Source organism: Trichomycterus rosablanca, chromosome 9, assembly GCF_030014385.1.
Source record: "Trichomycterus rosablanca isolate fTriRos1 chromosome 9, fTriRos1.hap1, whole genome shotgun sequence".
Taxonomy (NCBI): Eukaryota; Metazoa; Chordata; class Actinopteri; order Siluriformes; family Trichomycteridae; genus Trichomycterus; species Trichomycterus rosablanca.
Genome location: NC_085996.1, coordinates 1,752,896 through 1,765,893, shown reverse-complemented (window position 1 = coordinate 1,765,893; position 12,998 = coordinate 1,752,896). Strand labels below are relative to the sequence as shown.

At 42.1% G+C, this 12,998-nt stretch overlaps 1 protein-coding gene across 1 annotated transcript in view; it reads left to right on the top strand.

Annotated features, from left to right (window-relative positions):
• Positions 1-520: 520 nt before the first annotated feature.
• LOC134320250 (dynein axonemal heavy chain 8-like) overlaps positions 521-12,998 on the top strand; it is a 35,818-nt gene continuing 23,340 nt past the window's right edge. The window contains exons 1-16 of the mRNA XM_063001584.1: positions 521-671; positions 1,404-1,576; positions 2,182-2,308; positions 2,630-2,865; positions 2,956-3,060; positions 4,056-4,169; positions 5,354-5,416; positions 6,040-6,140; positions 6,299-6,436; positions 6,523-6,763; positions 7,451-7,650; positions 9,025-9,178; positions 9,258-9,421; positions 10,526-10,628; positions 10,705-10,809; positions 12,065-12,226. Of these exons, the coding sequence (XP_062857654.1) occupies positions 536-671; positions 1,404-1,576; positions 2,182-2,308; positions 2,630-2,865; positions 2,956-3,060; positions 4,056-4,169; positions 5,354-5,416; positions 6,040-6,140; positions 6,299-6,436; positions 6,523-6,763; positions 7,451-7,650; positions 9,025-9,178; positions 9,258-9,421; positions 10,526-10,628; positions 10,705-10,809; positions 12,065-12,226 (2,322 nt within the window). The 5' untranslated portion in view covers positions 521-535. The remainder of the gene's footprint in view (positions 672-1,403; positions 1,577-2,181; positions 2,309-2,629; positions 2,866-2,955; positions 3,061-4,055; positions 4,170-5,353; positions 5,417-6,039; positions 6,141-6,298; positions 6,437-6,522; positions 6,764-7,450; positions 7,651-9,024; positions 9,179-9,257; positions 9,422-10,525; positions 10,629-10,704; positions 10,810-12,064; positions 12,227-12,998) is intronic.

The window sequence follows — 12,998 nt, the reverse complement described above, 5'->3', positions numbered from 1 at the left end:
CTAGTTCTGTTTGGCCTGCAAGGGCACCAGTTATGATGTAAAACATACCATGTATAAAACAAACAATAACAATTTTATGTTCATGTGATAAAGAGACCTAAAAACAATGTAATTACATTTAAATCATTTTTAGATTTAAATCATTAATGGCCCTGCTGTTTATTTTCCTGGTTATTTGTAGGAGTGCAGAGAACTGTATGCTCACTTCAGCGCAAAACTTCTGGACGCTTTGGTGAAGGCCACATGTTTGTCTCTGGACACGTTAAAAAGAAGATTGTTTATTTCCAGGTGAGAATGAACATGTTTCACCATGTAAATAAATCATTAAAAAATACACAAAACATTTAAAGCAGTAATTTTTTCTTTCTAGCTCATCTGGCGGCCATCCCAGTGTCTCAGATGAGGTGATAACTTTAATAAAATCTGAGATCCACCTGACCATACCCAATGTGGTAAGTGTTTATATTACTAATGCTTTACTCTGTGCTGTTACTGAATCTTGGAACCATAAGCACATTGAGAGTTCTGTGTTCTGATGAAGGTGATGATACCGAGTCTTGATAAGATCCAGCAAGCAATCATTCACCTGGTGCATCTGGTGCTGGAGGTGAGCCGCGGCGTGGCATGCTGGAAACAGGATTGCCGCTCAGACGACGTTGGAAAGTCTGGATGTAAGAGGCGGCATTAACAATCATTAAGAATCTTCCACGGTTTCCCTTCAGCTTGATGCATTTGGAGTTGTTTTGTTTCCTGCAAAAAACAGAAAGACATATTCTGTACTGTAAAGTCCGGAAGCGTATTGCTGCCACACAGATGAAAAGAAATGTCAGTATGTTGTTATAAAGAGAATCAAATTTTACTTCATGCTTTTTTTACTTCATGAGTTTTGGTGTCACTGAGCAGCACAGATGATATTTTTATCACTATTTAAACACTGCGAAGGATTCTTAAATCTTAGTCTTTATATAGACGTAAAAACCGCTCACATATCTTAGACATGCACTATTCCTAATGGAGAATCTTGATCGGCACAGCAAGCTACAAGGTTACAAGCTACAGCATCTTAAATGTCTTCAAGCTGGGTTCGGCTACGCAGCATTTAAGGAAATGAACTTTTCTCGTTATTACGACATACTGACGGCTTTTTTTTCATCTGTGTGGCAGCATGGGCACCAGGTGTAAACCAAAGTATAATGTACACGCCTTTGTTAATATGTTTTTAATTGGTTCTAATCGATTATAAAGGCTAACACAGCTTTTTAAAGCACTAAGGCTGTGAATGTTAAATAAAGATCGTGAAATAATTCCAATAAAACATTATTAACTTTTTCTCCTCGTTTTAACATTTGAAAGCATCCGACATTTTGAGTTTAAAAACGTTTAAATGGAAATTTCTTCTCTAGCTGGGCGGCTGAGGAACTTCTTCCAGAGTGTTTCTGAAAACAAGAATGTGTGCAAGCCTGTAGGACTTCTAATGTCAGGGGTGAACCTCCTGGGTAAACAGCCCGGAGATGTGCTCAGTCAGTTCAGAGCCTTCAAAGTAATCTGGGATCAGGACCGAGACGACCAAGTCAAGGTAGCTCAACACTCAACTCAACTTATTAATGTAAAACGGACAAAACTACTGGACTTGGATAAACAATTACAACATGTTAAATTTGTCACAGACATTGATTAGATCAAACCCAGGTCATCAGTCCATGTCACTGTGCAGCTCTCACTTTCTCAGCGGCACCGATGTGCCACCTGAATAGATCATGTTATGTTTACATTTTGTTAGGTGTAATACAGCGGTAATACAACAGTAATACTCAGGCGGCAGGTGTTTCCAAATATTGTGCCGGCCTCATGATTGAGGAGCCGACAAATCTGTGAATAAGAAACCATGATGAATGGAAACACTTCCTACTGGAGTGACGGGTGACTGCTGTTGATCTGCGCCTTCATGCCCCCTCTGTTAGCCATATTATAGCTCCCAGTAGATGGACTTGTTACAGATAGAATGTGATATTCTGCTGGAGTTTTTTACATTGTTAAGGAGGATTGAAAATAGTTTGTAAATGGTGATTATAAGTGGAATAAACACCCAAATTTTGAAGAATCACATTTTAAAGACATCACTATAACAGTGTACATTTGTTTAATATGAAATCATAAACGCATGTTTGTGTTTTCTGTCAGGAATTCATCAGTAGCAACCCCGACCTATACCTGATAAAGGAGCAAATTTTACACTATGAAACGGTTGAACAGGAGATCGCGGACATCACGCCCATCGTCGTTTTAGGTGGAATGGAATTGTCAACAGGTAAAATAATACCAAATATTCACATTAGCTATTACAGTTGAGGTTTTTATGTGTTATGTGTGAAAAATGGCACATTAATGTCATCAAAGCTGCAGTGCATCACTGGTTTTGTTTAATATAATTATATTGCACTGTTAAATATTGAAAAAATAGGTGGATTGAAGTTAGGGTTGGGATGTGCCAGGTACGCCTATTCCACGTCTTCTGTGCATACGGCTGGTTCAGCTCAGACTCTGAAGTCATAACCTTAAATCCTACAGAATTTTACAGTGTTGCTTCATTTATTCACATGCTTGTTGTTTGTGTTGGTGATGTCTGTAGCTCCACTGAAGATGTCCCTGAGTGTGGAAGCGAAAGCCTGGAAACTGATGCTGTGCAAGTACGTACAAAAGGAATACAAGAAGAAGCTGATGGACATGATCGCTTTCATTAGTGAGCAGCAAAAAAAACTCTCACGCCCTATAGCTGACCTGGACGACGTGAGATTCGCTATGGAAGCCCTGTCCAATATCCGGGACTCAGAAATTATAATGGACATGACCATGGGGCCCATCGAGGTCCGACATAATGATAAGCCATATTTCTCATCCTTATCTTACTAATCTATGGTTTATTTTAGACATGAAATTGATTAGTGATGTTTTTAGGAAGCCTATTCTATACTAAACAAGTTTGAAGTGGAAGTGACGAAGGAGGAGGCCGAGGGTGTGGATACACTAAGATACTCTTTTGCTAAACTGCAGTCCAAAGAGGTACGTTCCTCATTCTCAACTCAGATTCCACAGTGTCTGTCTTTATGAAAGATCCATCACAGATGATTCATGGCTGATTCTTCCTTCATTTAAACATTTATTCAATCATTTATCCATTCTGGTCAGGGTCACCGTGGCTCTGGAAAGCAGTGAAAACACTGCTGGTGATGCCCTAGGTCTAAGTAATGTGTTTAGTAGTGTGTTATTAACTGCAGTCCAGCTTATATGAAATATATACACCGATGAGGCGTAACATTATGACCACCTTCCTAATACTGTGTTGGTCCCCCTTTTGCTGCCAAAACAGCCCTGACCCGTCGACTCTGACACCTTTCTATCAGAACCGGCATGAACTTCTTCGGCAGTTTGAGCTACAGTAGCTCGTCTGTTGGATCGGACCACACGGGCCAGCCTTCGCTCCACACGTGCATCAATGAGCCTTGGCCGCCCATGACCCTGACGCCGGGTTTACCACTGTTCCTGACCACTGCAGACCGGTAACACCCCACAACAGCTGCGGTTTTGGAGATGCTCCGACCCAGTCGTCTAGCCATCACAATTTGGCCCTGAAATGTAACCTTCGAGGATAAAACATTCACTTGCTGCCTAATATGCCCCCCCCCCCAACAGGTGTTGTGATGAAGAGATAATCAGTGTTATTCTCTTCACCTGATAGTGGTCATAATGTTATGCCTTGCCAGTGTATAGTTATACCCAGTAGTATAGTATTACCCAGGAAATACATCTAAACAGTGTGCCAGTGCATCACCAGGCATCCCTGACTACCTTACCCTCTCATTTACTTGCATGAGATATGTTTGTGGAAAACATACCAAACTCCTTATAGACCATTTAAAGCGTTGCTTTGAAATCGAGTCCTCTGTTCTTTCTAAAACCATGTTACATATTCTGGTGTTTTAATGAAACATGTGGGAGACGAAGGGACAGCATTTAGATGAAGTCTAATGTGTTTTTTATATAAAACCCCTACACAGAGAGCAGTCCAGCATGAACTGGTCAGTGCGCAGCCCAAGTTGAAAGAGAATCTCCTGGAATCAGTCGGCACGTTTCAGAATGACTTGATGACTTTCGGCCAGAAGTATGAAACGGTGAGCAATCAACTCATTCCTGAGGGCCACACTGACACTTTTGTTTCAGACCCGAGTCCATCTAATTGTAAGGGTGCAGGGATTTAAGTGAGTTCGGGAATAGAATAATGCAATTGACTAAATAAATCATCTTATTTTTTGTTTGAAGTAAACAGCAGACAATGAGACACTGACTAGCAGATAAACTGAAACACTTTCTTTAAGCATGATGTGCAAATAAAACAAGTACATATTTATTTAAGAACTATTGAAATGTATTTAAAAGTTAATTCTTCTGTATATAAGCAAGCAGCTTCAATTACAAAGTAATTATACCTACACAATTAATCTATTAAAGGAGCAAATATAAGAATAATAAACATTATTAAGTGAATATGTTTTGTCACCTCTGATGTTTCTGCTTTTGTATTTGTCACTAGTCATTGTTAAAATAAAGACAAACTAAAGTTTAAACACCACCCGGCCATAATAAAAAAAATATCTGGACAAAAAAACAGACAGGTTAAATTAACTAGCCAAAGATCTGAACAAGCAGCAACTATGTACAGATAATTGTCTGGTTTGAGTTTTGTCCTTGTGTGGCATGTCATCTTTCTGGTTGTTTGCTGCTGATGGTTTTCTCACTTCCCCTGTCTGGTTCCTGCAGTGATCGTCTGAGTTACACTTGCTGGCGGAGCTGCCCAGACGTTTTTGTTTTGTTTGTGCTTGTGTCTGTCTCTGTGTTCTCAGTGTTTCTGCTCTCATATAAGCTTTTTTGTCCTCGAGTCACTTTAGGCTGTGGCTTTGGTATGGTTTTGTGAATTTAAAACTGAACCAGTGATATTAACCGACCAAAGTGTGTGAGAATCACATTAGATTAGAATAAATAGAAGAAAGCCGATCATAAGAATATTATTATAAAACGGATAGTTCCGGTCCTAAAATCTGATTGGCTGAGCCGCGTTCGAAGCCGTTGTAAAATCCCCGATAAACTCACACCTATGACCGCCTCACATCATTTATTATATTTTATGTTGACCGCCGTTTTATAAAAGCAATAAGCCACTCCGCTTCGCGTCGTACCAAAAACGTCATCCCCGTGCTAAAATCACAGTAACGTACGGCCTCTCGTGGCTTATTGCTTTAATAACCTGTTGTATGACACTTAGCGATTCATATATGGTTCCTTGTCTGTCTGATATCAGGAAGGCCCGAATGTTTCAGGCATTTCACCTGAGGAGGCCAGCATCAGACTTCAAATCTTCCAGGTATGACAGATGCAGAATTCAAAATGCTTTTATTCATTATTCTTTCTATATAAATCTCTCACACCTCGGCTCGTTTATACTTATAAATATTATTCATGTGACATTAGGTGGTCCCAGACATGCACTCAAAAGCAAATGTATTATAACTGTTTCAAAAACTTACTGTAATCAATACTTAGGAATATAACTCAGGTGGGATTAAGCCGGATAGGGACTCTCTCTCATAACTGATGCAATTACGACCTCTGCTGGCTAATTGATGGCACCTGCACAGAGATGGGAAAAGAGTACTGTCAGGGTGTGTCTCTCCGTACACAGTGCTGATCCGCATTGCACTCGTCAAAGTGTAGGTGTTAAGATGCATACCGCTGCTGCCCGCTTGTCGGAGGGGGCGTGTGGTAGCTTCTTTCTCCTCAGTCAGAGCGGGGGTCAGCATTGGTGGAGAGGAAGCGTGACACAATCGGGCAATCGTACGCGCTAAAAGGGGGGAAAAAGGGAGAAAATGCATAAACAAAATATTATATATATATAAATCAGCCAGACTAATGCCGACTGTACATCTAACCATTTTATATTAAATATAATTTTATTCCACCTTAAACGTGCTCTGATATTGATCTCAGACTGGGTTTGATAACCTGTGGAGGAAGTTCACCACATATTCTTCTGGAGAACAGTTGTTCGGCCTGCCCGTCACTGAATATGATGTTCTACAGAAAGCTCGGTAATTACAGTCTGTCACTGTCTGGTAAACACTCTCCAGAAACATGATGATGCTCACTGCTGATTGGCCTAAAACATGCATACAATTCTGTATTATTCCCGTGTCACTTTTCTATTCTATTATAATGGTGTTCCTCTCTCTTATGTTATTGAAACTAGGAAAGAGCTCGGGCTTCTTCAGAAGCTGTACGGCCTCTACGATGCGGTCATGAATAAGATCAGCGGCTATTACGAAATCCTCTGGACCGAAGTGGATATTGAAAAGATCAACACGGAGCTTTCAGAATTCCAAACCAGGTAACCGTCGCGACTCTTGCACAGTGTTACAGCAGCAGCTCCTCTCAGAACTGTAAGAACTCCTGTGTGTTTTGAATTGTACTCAGATGCCGAAAGCTCCCTAAAGGACTGAGAGACTGGCAGGCGTTTTTAGATCTGAAGAAAAGGATCGATGACTTCAGCGAGTCGTGCCCTCTCCTGGAGATGATGGCTCACAGAGCGATGAAGCAGAGACACTGGGAACGCATCGCTGACCTGACGCAGCACAAGTTTCACGTGGATTCGGACACGTTCTGCCTTCAAAACATAATGGAGGCCCCACTGCTGAAACACAAAGAAGACATAGAGGTAATGCTACACTGAGGCTCTGTGTATGTAGACACTGATCAGTCATAACATTATGACCGCCTTTCTAATATTGGCCCCCCTTCTGCTGCCCCATACACAACAACCCGTGATGCTCTGTGTATTCTGACACCTTTCTATCAGAACCAGCATGAACCTCTTCAGCAGTTTCAGCTACAGGAGCTCGTCTGTTGGATCCGACCACACGTGCATCAATGAGCCTTGGCCACCCATGACCCTGTCGCCGGTTTACCACTGTTCCTGACCACTGCAGAACGGGAACACCCCACAAGAGCTGCAGTTTTGGAGATGCTCTGACCCAGTTGTCTAGCCATCACAATTTGGCTTTTGTCAAATTCCCTCAGATCCTCACGCTCGCCCGTTTTTTTTTTTATATCAACTTTCAGGATAAAATTTTCACCTGCTGCCTAATACACCCCCCCCCCCCCCCCCCCCCCACTAACAGGTGCCATAATGAAGAGATAATCAGTGTTATTCTCTTCACCTGTCAGCGATCATAATGTTATGCCTGGTCAGTGTATGTACATACTGGTGTCTTTTGCTCTTTAGATGACATACATTGTTTTGGGTTCATTTAAGCTATCCCTGTGCTAAAGTCATGCTTAGTCTAACCAGGGTTTGAAAGAGACTTGTGTTATAATGATGACCTTACTTTTCTCCTCACACTAGGACATCTGCATCTCAGCAGTAAAGGAGAAGGATATCGAGGCCAAGCTGGCACAGGTGGTTGATTTATGGTACAGTCAGTTGCTCACATTTATGGCTTTTAAAGGCAGAGGAGAGCTGATGCTTAAAGGAGCTGAGACGGCAGAAATCATCACTGCCATGGAGGACAGTCTGATGGTGCTTGGATCACTTCTAAGCAACAGGTAAGTTTCATCAGGTTCTGTTCATGTCTCACACACTGATGTTCTCATTAGAAATAACAGTCTAGACTAGCACTTTGTAGATTTTTTGGTATTGCTTTGACCATTGCTTTGATGAAGTTTAAATATAGAGACTATTCTCCTTTATACGGATGTATAGGGGTTCAGTAAGCTTAGCAAGCTTAAACAAATAAAACAGTGATGACTTCTGTCTGTTTAAACACTGGAGCATAGTCATAATGCACATAAAACTTTCTTTGTTATGGTAATTTTGGTAGATTGAGGGGTGCAAGTCATAATTCTGATGATTCTACAGATTCATTATAGGGTAAATTAGTTTAGTATTTCATTGAACTTAATTAATCAAACTAAAGTTTATTTAACTGTGTAGTGGGCGCTCTGTGTGGGTGGCACATGGGTAAATAAGATAAGATAAGATTCCTTTATTGATCCCCATGGGGGAAATTCGAGTGTTACAGCAGCTCCAGTACAGTGTAAGTAGAGTAAATACAGTAAATGAAAATAGAGTAGAATAAAATAAAAAATAAGGAAATTATCAAATAAATGATGGTAAATAAAGTATGGTAAATAATGCTCGCTTACTACCACTGGCATCCAGGGTTCAGTGCTATCGGTCAGTTCAGCGTCTACATACAGGCATGATTGGCTATGCCTGAGGTGGGGGGTAGCCAGGACCCTGCAATGGATCGTCGTCCTGTCGGGGGTGTGTTACTGCATTGCGCCTGATATTTCCAGGACCCACCAAGACCCTGACCAGGATAAAGCAATGGTAAAAATGAAATGAAACTGTGTAGTTCAATTTAATTTTGTGTTTGTACGATTTGTGTAAATTCTATTTATTTAAAGTATCCTCCAGGCCACCCAAAGAGGACGGGGGTCCCTGCTGAGTCTGGTTCCTCTCAAGGTTCCTTCCTGTATTTTTAAGGGAGGTTTCCTTGCCACTGTGGCCCTCGGCTTGCTCAATAGGGGTTTTTGATCTGTTGGTCCCGGACTTTGTAAAGTTGCTTTGAGACAATGTTTATTGTAAAAAGCGCTATATAAATAAATGTGACTTTACTTGACTAGTAAAAAACTCTTTTTAAGGAAGGGACACAACCCAACACTCACAGCTGTAATCGATCGAACCAGTTTGTTTCAATCCCAGGCAGTGGTGCTACCAACCTGGCTGGGCAACCAACAGGCACATTAGGTTTCATTGCAGCTGTACGGTTGTGCCCTTCGTTGTCTGGCCGAAGCACCTGCACTAGCGTTGCTCATGATTTGCTTAGCGTGGCAGCACTATATGAGACTCAGCCACTGGCAGGTGAATAGATGTGGCAGCGACTGGTAATCTCTGTTTGATTTCTCTGTACATAGATACAACACTCCTTTTAAGAAAGACATCCAGAACTGGGTTTTTAAGCTCTCCACATCATCAGACATCATCGAGCAGTGGCTGCTTGTTCAGAACCTGTGGGTGTACCTGGAGGCCGTGTTTGTGGGTGGAGACATTGCCAAGCAGCTTCCACAGGTACATCATTAATCTGCAGCCTGTATGTTTACTCACCTGTAATCATGAACTGCTTCATTTACGTATTATTACCTTGTAGGAAGCGAAGCGCTTCCAGAACATCGATAAATTATGGATAAAGATCATGCAGAGAGCCCATGAGATCCCCAGTGTGGTGCAGTGCTGCGTGGGAGATGAGACCATGAGCCAGCTTCTACCTCACCTGCAGGAGCAGCTTGAACTCTGCCAGAAATCTCTCACAGGGTATGAACACAGCCCCACACTGTACAGGGTGTCGATCTATTTCAGGGCAGAAGAAAACCCATATGGACAAGCGAAGAACATACAAAACTTCTCATGGTGGATGTATATCAAGCAACAAGTGGCAGTGGTGTAGCTTGAACCAGCTTATATATTGCCCATTGACCAAAGGCACGGATCAAACCTAGGTCTGCAGAACTCTGGTTTCACCCCTTCTTATTATTCAAATGATTCACATGTTTCAGACACAACCGCTGAAATTCATGATATAAAACTATAATACTGTGCAGCAGCAGTTTAGGGAAGGTCCTTTCTGTTCCAGCATGACTGCGCAAAGAAGCTCCAGTGTCCTGCACAGAGCTCTGACCTCAGCCCCACTCAACAGCTCTGGGATGAACCAGAACATTAACATCGATGCCCAGTCGTACTAATGCTCTTATCACTGAGTGGGCACAAATTCCCATACTTCAGAACAGAGGCTGTTGTTCGAGCTAAAATATCACACAGAGGTCACTAGATAGGGCAAGCCGTAGCCTGGCGCTTAGGGTACTGGACTAGTAACCAGAAGATCGCTGGTTCAAGCCCCACCACTGCCAGGGTGCTGCTGTTGGGCCCTTGAGCGAGGCCCTTAAACCTCAATTGCTCAGACTGTAGACTGTACTGTAAGTCGCTTTGGATGAAGTCGTCTGCTAAATGCTGAAAATGTAAATAGGATGTCTAACACGCTCACGGTCCAAATACTTTTGGCCATATAGCATGCATCTGTGTAGGCATGAACACAGTGTGAGCCATGTCTTTTACATGATAAATCACTAGATCAGTGCTAACTAACTAAACCTGGACATACAATTCAAAGCAAATGTCCTATTTATTTTTTAATTAATTAATTTATTTATTTAATTGAATGTAGAAAATGTCAGCAAATCACTGATTTGATGCTAACAAACAAACAAAAACACTCACATTATTATTTTCCTCACTGTCCACACATCCCTCATCCCAAAACCCTGTATTATTACCGTGCATTAGTGAGGCTTTATCTAAGCACATGTGACAGCAGCTGTCTCAAAACATCTGCATCATCAGGCTTCACCTGTTTCTGTACAGCTACCTGGAAAAGAAACGACTGCAGTTCCCCCGCTTTTTCTTTGTGTCCGATCCTGCTTTACTGGAAATCCTCGGACAAGCCAGTGACTCTCACACCATCCAGGTACGAGCGGCGCACCAGTATAAACGCTCTCCACGTCAGTCCAGCTTCATAACCATCTTTGCACTCGTGATTGCAGGCTCATCTCCTGGGAGTGTTCGACAACGTCAGTGAGGTGGAGTTTCATGTCAAGGACTACGACAAGATTTTGGCGGTGATCTCTCAGGAGGGCGAGAAAGTACCCGTACGTATCAGCTGGAGCTCAGAAGTGTGCGGTTGTATTTATTTCCACACACACAGGGGAACAGAGTACAGATGAGAAGTAGGGGTGGGTGATGTTTCCAAAATCCTTCATCTTATCACGTCAAATAGAGATCAGTCGTAGTTAGTGATCAGCCAGGATTATAAAGGGCAACGGTAGGTGAGGCTGGGACAGTGGGAGCCTAGTGGGTGGAGTTTTAAGCTGTCAACTGAAAGCTTGAGAGTTCGAATCCCGGCTCTGCCATGCAGCCACTGTTGGGCCCTTGAGCAAGGCCCTTAACCCTCTCAGCTCTAGGGGCGCTGTACGATGGCTGACCCCAGCTTTGACCCAAGCTTCCGAAACAAGCCGTGATATGCGAAGAAAGAATTTAGTCGTTCTGTACGTGTGTATATGTATATATGACAAATAAAGGCATTCTATTCTATTTTATTGTTGTGTTAAAAACACTATATAGACAAAAGTATTGGGACGCCCCTTCTAATCTTTTAATTAATGTGTTTTAGGCACAACAATCTATAACATGTGTAATAAATCAATTATACAAGAAGTCATGAATTCAACTTTGCAGCAACAGTTTAGGGACTTCTCTTTCCTGTTCCTGTTCCAGCATGACTGTCCCCCTACATGAAGAAAAGCTCAATTTAATGAAACTTCACATGCTGCCATCATCTGTACTACTGAATGGACACAAATTCCCATAGACATACCACAAAGTCTAACCCTAGAAGCTTCTTAGTAAAGCGACTGTTCTACCTGAAAAAGTCACTTTATTTTAGACAGTGTATTGTCTAAGCAATTAGGGGTTAGGGCCTTGCTCAACAGTGCCAACCTGGCGGTGGTAGGGCTTAAACCAGTGACCATTTGGTAACTGGTCCAGTACCTTAACCACTAGGCTACAGCTGCCCTTAGTGAGGCGTTTTGCAAGCTCATGGTCAGGTGTCCACATACTTTTGGCCATACAGTGTAGATCCAGTTGCCTCTTACCTTATTTGATGTTATGTTATGACATTTTTTAATGAACGATCTGAAGTAAAGACTCTCGCAACCTGTGAGTTAATGAAATAAATTGATGATAGAGATAAACAGTGCACCTCTAGTGGTGTGGTATTTTATATATACATTATATATACATCCTACTCACTAAGAGGAAGAACCAGTAATAAAGTTTTTATTTCTGTGTTGATTATGATAATTGATTTGGATGGAGCTGCTCTGATGTGCTGTGTGTGTTTACCAGCTGGACAAACCAGTAATGGCGCGCGGTCCTGTGGAACTCTGGTTGGGAGAGTTACTGGTGCAACAGCAAGCCTCACTGCACTCAGTCATAAAAGCAGCTCAGCTGCAGATTAATGAGCCCGACTTCCAGCTCCTCACCTTCCTTAACCAGGTCCAAGCTCAGGTACGCAACAGCTCAGAGCGTGCGTATCATAACAATGCGTATAACATATAGCACAGCCTTAAAAATACATGCACCGGTGATGTTCCTCTCCTTCAGGTGGGCCTGCTGGGCATTCAGATGCTCTGGACTCGAGACTCAGAGGAGGCACTGCAGAATGCCAAGAAGGACAAGAGGGTCATGTCTGTGACAAACCAGAAGTTTCTGGATCTGCTGAACACGCTGATAGCACAGACGACTCACGACTTGTCCAAGTTCGAGCGTGTTAAGTTTGAGACGCTGGTTACAATCCACGTCCATCAGAGAGACATTTTTAATGATTTGGTAAGAATATGACTTCTGTAATCACGTGATTCCTTTTATGGCATGTTTATCAGCATCTTTATCCTGGTCAGGGTCGCTGTGGGCTCGCTTTCACCGGAACCCACCCATCTCAGGACTTCAGCTATCCCCACACTCCTTAGACATAGCTAATTATATCTGTGTAGACGCCTCGCACCGCTGAGGTTCGAATCTGGATCTCAGCATGAGTGTGATAGACCTCTGCACCACCCGAGCACCCAGTCCTTTCATTTTATCTTTATATCTTTATATTCTGGCTTATAAAAAGAGAGTTATTAAATTAACATCATTGTTTATCATCATTTTTTATATTTTTGTTGTACAGTCTTGGGCAAAAAAGGTAAAAATGGAGTCAGAAGATGTTTTGAAAACATTTAATCATCTAGACATGTTACTTTGAGTTTTATATCAAGCATTGAAATCCGTTCATGAA